Source organism: Typopeltis vanoorti, chromosome 10, assembly GCF_054136105.1.
Source record: "Typopeltis vanoorti isolate ZY-2024b chromosome 10, IOZ_Tvanoo_1.0, whole genome shotgun sequence".
Taxonomy (NCBI): Eukaryota; Metazoa; Arthropoda; class Arachnida; order Uropygi; family Thelyphonidae; genus Typopeltis; species Typopeltis vanoorti.
In genome coordinates this window covers 101,856,858-101,863,249 of record NC_143558.1, presented here as the reverse complement: position 1 = coordinate 101,863,249, position 6,392 = coordinate 101,856,858, and the positions used below count along the sequence as shown (strand labels likewise).

Genomic DNA, 6,392 nt, shown 5'->3' with positions numbered 1-6,392 from the left:
GCAGGATATTATTATTATTATTATTCCTGATACCTCCAAGGAGTCCGAAGACTCATCGCGGGAGGACATTTTCAACTGTCTCTACACCTTACCTCTACTACGAATCAACGCCATCTACCGCCCACCTCCAACACCACCACAACTAGTAATTTTTGTCTGTAAATTGCGTGTGTTCTGAAGGGCCGATTTGTATGTATGCGGGATGAAAAACCCGAGTTTCCGGGAGAAAAAACCCTGCTACCTCCGTATGAGATCGGCTAACTCACCATCGATTGAAATCGACCAGATAAAGATTCCTCCCGTCGCGACGAGAATCGAACTTAGGCCTATTCCAATCGAAGGGCGCAATGTACCGTCGTTCTTCCAATTGCGCTACGGAGGCGCTTATAATATAATATAATATAATATGATATATTATATTATACGCCCATTCAATTGAGATGCCTACAATCTCAGCAATGTTACGAACTATCACTCGATGGTCTTCCATAAAGATTCCATGGATTTTGTCAATCGTTTCCTTCGTAGCGACCTTAGTCGGGCGTCCGGAGTGCGCTTTATCTGCGATGGACTCACGACCACGTTTAAACTCATTTATCCAAAAATAAAGTCTTTAATGCTAGTGCAGGGTCCCCATGAACTGCATCTAACTCGGTTTGATCTGCACGGCCATCCAGTTCTTCAAATAAAACTGTTTTATCATTGCACGAAACTCGTTTTTCTCCATTTTAAGGAAAAATGCGAACACGATCATTTGAAATGTTTGCCAAGCGAGAACTACGCGTCGCACGTGACTAACATTTTGCCAGGAATCATGAAAAAGATAAATGCCAACACTGGTATAAACGAACGAATTGTGTCGCCGCCTATTGGAAATTTACCAAACTTTTCAAACAATCCTCATATAACATAACTAACAAGTGTTTCAACTAAAGACAGACAACTTTCCTACATCAGTTTCAGCATTCAGTCCTGCTGTGATATTACGTGGCCTACTAGATCATAAGGGTGCTGTTGTAACTTCTAGGCATTTCCACTTCACAATAGCATCAGTACAGCTGATTAGGGCAAATGTAGCAGGAAAGAAATTTCCCAAACTGAGCCGTGGCATCCTATGAGTGCCACGTGAAAAGCCACTGAGCTCTTTGGTATAGCCTATTTTACTGTTCGTCTATGAAGATGACAAGTAAGCATGTGTGCTTTCTTTTATACCTGTAGGAGCCATGGTGATGTTTGTAGCCATACTGATTATGACGGTGTCTGTATATATATATATATATACACACACACAGTATACATTTTTTTATCATATAATGCATCAATATCAAGCTCTGACCTATTTACTGTTTGTCTATGAAGATGACAAGTAAGTAGGTGTGCTTTCTTTTATACCTGTAGGAGTCATGGTGATGTATGTAGCCATACTGATTATGACGGTGTCTGGATATATATACAGTATACATTTTTTATCATATAATGCATCAATATCAAGCTGTGACCTATTTTTAGAAATTACTGGAACTGATTTTATTGAATATTATTTTATACAAAAGCTATAACTTCACAATCCCATATAAACCGTACACGTTTTTCAACAGCTTTTGTAGCTGCAAAACATGAATTTTCCAGGAGGGAGAAAACTGCCACCACTACCACCTCCTTATGAGCTGGCTAACTCACCTTCAAGTGAAAAATTCTTTACATCCAAGACTGGATTTGAATCCAGATTTTTTAACCAAAGCACTGTCATTATCAACTGAGTACTTACAAATTTCAGCATCGGATTTCATGGATGTCACAGTTTTAAGTTCAGAATCAGATATTTTAAAAAATATACACGTACTTGACAGCAAGTAACATGAATAATGGCCAAGTGGACAGCATCCTACTCTCCAAGTGGTGGGTTCAAATCCAACCATGGTACAGAGTTTTGCGAGTCTTTAGGTGATAGTAGTCACAAGCCAAGCAGTGAAAAATCATCTATGCTTACTGAACGTCAGAAGTGTGAAAAAGTACCCTGTTTGGTTTCTAGAGCAAAGAGTGTCCCAGACTTAAATACTATAACCCTTATCCCAGCCAGTGTGCCATATAAAAGTTGAATGGGTTCATGTCGCATGGGTATGATTAATCAATGTACTACAGATGTTCTTTGCAAGAAGTATTGAGCAAATACTCTAATATGTCACATCCTACCTGAAACATTAAAGATCAAAGCTAACTTTAAAATGGTAAACTGACTGTAAACTTAACTTTTACTCATTCAGAAATGTAAAAGCACTAGGATTTAAAAAAAAAATTTTTTTTAAAGATAATACAGAAATTATCAATGCAATTATAAATTTCTTTGCTACTGGAATGAGAACAAAAGGTTTCATGCATGTATTCCATGATATGGGTCAAGTAATAATTGTTATGAAGCATACATCATGTAATGACAACACCAACATTTTCAAATGATACAATTGAATTGCAATTCAGATACAGAATAAATCAAAAGTTCAAGATTGCATCCATTTATTCACATTTCTATACAAAATTCTATTAGCATTTTTAACAACTTACATGAACATTACAAGAGAGAAAGACAGCTGTATTCAGCTAAAATATACAAAAGATAACCCATTAACAGGTTCACACGGCATAACAATCTATGTACATTTCTATTTAGTCACAGAGGAATGTATGCTTTTGTGCAATATATACATCCATGCATATACAAACATTCATTAGAGAAAAAGCTCTAAACACTTCATATGTTATGCAACAAATTGCAATTCACAATTTAAAGGTACAGAAAATATTTAGTATTTATGCATGTTATACGTGGGCGAGTTAGTGTGTCTATATATAAGCATGTATACAGACATATATAGTGAAAACACTTAAGAATACTTTGACAACCAAAATATTTTGTTCATTTTTTGTTTTCTATAATTACATATGAAAATAGTACACCAAGCCTACCAAGTATTTAGAAAGGATTTGCTTTTGGACAGCATTTATGGGTCTTAAAGTTAGGAAAAGTTGTGGCACTTAAGCTTTATCTAGTACAATAATTAGGCAAGAAGTACATCTCAGTAATATGTTACCACAAAAGGCATTTACAACACCAGCACATATTTATATTAGACTGAGATACCTGGTTCATATCTCATTCACATGATACTCAAAATTGCATGCATATGTAGATAAATTGTCTAATAAAAGAAAAACATTTGATTAAAATGACTTTAACATGTAGTATGAACAAAATATTTTTCGACAGATGAATTAGTAAAATTATAATTCAACAAGTCATAACATATGATTAAACAAGGCATTGTATATACAAAAAAAAAAAAAAAAATTCGCTTTGCATCACTTTTCTGTTAGTCAACTTTATATGGAACTCTCAAAGCATATCATTTTCATGTCAACTTTTCCATGCTGTACTTAATATTTATTCAGTTTCTTAAATAGATCAGAAGACTGAATACGACTAGAACTAACATTTTTAAGTACATTTGTAATAATAAAATAACATGAGCAGAAAATCAAATTTATATATAAAAATACCAGTAATTAGAACATAGTATACTGCATTGTATCCTGCAAAAAATATAAATGTTCATCTGAAATATAACTCACTAATAAAAAAAAATATTCTATAGTTAGCAGCTGATGCCATTAAAAGATGAGGAACCATGATGCAATCTATATGACATAAGTGCATGTGTGTGTGTGTGTAGAAGATGGGGGGGGGGATAAAATCAAGTTGTTAATTATGGGTTTTCCTAGGATATATTATGTCATCATTTTATAAATAACTGTTATTCTACTGTTTTGTAATCTTTCTGCAGCTTATTCAAAGCTAACAATAATAAAATATAGATTTTTTCAACCTTTATATATTAATTTTCTTGTAATATTTTTGTAATACCCTACCTAAAAAAAATGTTGTGACCAGTGAATTGCAGATATATGAAGTGGTTATAAAAATTTGATTTTGTTTTAACATTTCTCATCTGTAACATGAGTAGTATGAGATTATACATGAGATTTTAAGGGAAACTGCCAAATAAAGACAGATTTATCCCATTTGAGCATTTACTTCCTTTATCTTAAGGAAAGTGAGAAAGTATAAGGTGGGAAGACTATTTCATTCACTGTTAAAATCTCTTAAAATAACTTCATTGCATTTTCAATTCCTGCTTTGCTAAAAAGCCTTAGATGGTAAAAGTACTACCCAAAGGAATAGTGTTCTATGAAGATAATAAAGGCATACATTTCATATTATTAAAATCACTCTGGAATTGATTCACTTGAAATATTTCTTATTCAAATTTTTTTCAATCCGAAGGCATGTCCAAGGGCTTAAGGCATATCCATAATTGTTTACATTTATTTTTGATTGTACAAAAAACTGGACTGGTCAAGAATATTATCATCATTATTTTTTAAAATTATTTTTTGCTAACTTGACCACAAAGATTAAAAGTTGCAAAATAGAGAATAAAAATGTATATTATGGTCCAAAATACTTTTTCAATAACTGTAAGAATCCTTTACTTGAACTTTCTTTGTAAAGGATATGTACAGATATATATATATATGCATATATAAAATATTTTTTCTAAAGCTACATACAAGTATAGTTCAGATATAGCTGTATTAAATTTCAATCTCCAATGTGATGTATACAATTTTAATTTGTAATACTTATGTTTTGCATGTACATACAAGACATAATGACAGATTAGCACCAAGACAAAAGAAACATATCTTTTAGTCCTGTTCAAATTAAATTAAAATATCTCCAAAATTAAGATATCTGCAAAAAATTAAAGGCTATCTTATTAATTTTAATCTTTCATTTTCATCATACATACCAATACTCTGAAAACAAAACACAAAAGTAATACTAATAAACAACTGAATATCCAACTTAAAAAAAAAAAAAAAATCAAATAAAAAAAAAAAAAAAAAATCAAATCAAATGAGACAAACTTCTGAGGTATATGAACATGGACTTCAATGTTTAAGATATGTTAAAAGGGAAATGAGCACCAATAATGTTGCTAAATATATATAGCCTCCTTTTCATTCACCACATGCATAAGGAGGAGGAGGGAATACAGGAGGAGGGAATATAGTGGAAGCAACCAGTAAACATATGGACAGCTTACAAAACATTTTCACCGACATAGAATCAACACTAATTTTTATTGCTGTGCCAAAATGCATTCACTCCTTAAGTAACTTTGTAGCTCTTTGGTTGGCAGTACTAATACGAGTTGCATTTGACTGAGCCTAAGAGAAAGAACAAACAGTTTAAAATGAAAATTAAACAATAATCAATTTCTTATTTCAATTTTTAATTACAGAATTTCTGCAGCTGTCTAAAACCGACTGTGAAACTATGAGATTTATTTATTTAAGCTTAATATAAAAGAACTATATTTTATTTTCATTTACAGTCTGCTCTGACTATAGGAAACTATTCCTGCAGTCCTTACTGTAGGAGTAGTTTGATATAGTAAAGCAGTATATGCTTTACTAAGGCCACACTTACAGAGTGATTTAAGTAAAAAAAAAAAAAAAAAAAACTATTTCTTAAAGCCTATTTCAGATAGAAATGTACTGAAATAAACTCTCTCTCCACCCACACCCACACACACAGGTTGTTTCAAATTAAAGTAACCTATTCAGAGCAATCTATGGAAAGAACAAGTAAAAATACCCTTAAACTTGGTGGGATGTGAACCAGATAACCCTAACCCAATCAGGAGAAGAGATTTTGAATACAAAAAAAGTTCAAAAATGACCGATAAAAGAAATATGGCGTTGTGAGCAGGAGAAAATTATATTAATGTGAACCAGATGGCATATGATTGTGAAATAATCAGAGTCAATGACAAATAAAGTTATTCAATGATGTTTATTTCAATCATTTCATAAAATAAGGTGATACAAAAAATATATCACATAGAGCAGACATACTGCAAAGAGATCAAGATGACCAATGAAGGCGTCATTCGACGTGTTTGGCCTTTGTGCAGGATGACAGCTGATATGGCATGCATTGTCTACAGCAGAATGCAACTTGAAAGATTTCGCATATGACATGCCAGGCAAAGAACTGTGACCGCAAAGCCAAAAGTCACAGAAGTGAAGGTCTGGGGAATGTGGTGGCCATTTCATAGAAAATGAGTGACTGATTACTCTCTACTCTATGAAATGTTGAGTTGATACAATAATTGTTGAACTTCACATCCTTGTTGATGCTCCATCTTGCATCAATGTTCAGGCATGCCCTTTGTGGGATGATGAAACTGCTTAACCTATCCTGATAATGCACAACTGTGACCATATAGGTCAATGGTCTGGTTTGATGGATTTCTTTGAAGGAAAAT

General features: G+C 32.9%; 1 protein-coding gene across 1 annotated transcript in view; it reads right to left on the bottom strand.

The window, feature by feature from the left end:
- Positions 1 to 2,497: 2,497 nt before the first annotated feature.
- Positions 2,498 to 6,392, bottom strand: part of LOC150102637 (synaptosomal-associated protein 25-like) — a 175,907-nt gene continuing 172,012 nt past the window's right edge. The window contains exon 8 of the mRNA XM_090398656.1: positions 2,498 to 5,289. Within this exon, the coding sequence (XP_090254782.1) occupies positions 5,224 to 5,289 (66 nt within the window). The 3' untranslated portion in view covers positions 2,498 to 5,223. The remainder of the gene's footprint in view (positions 5,290 to 6,392) is intronic.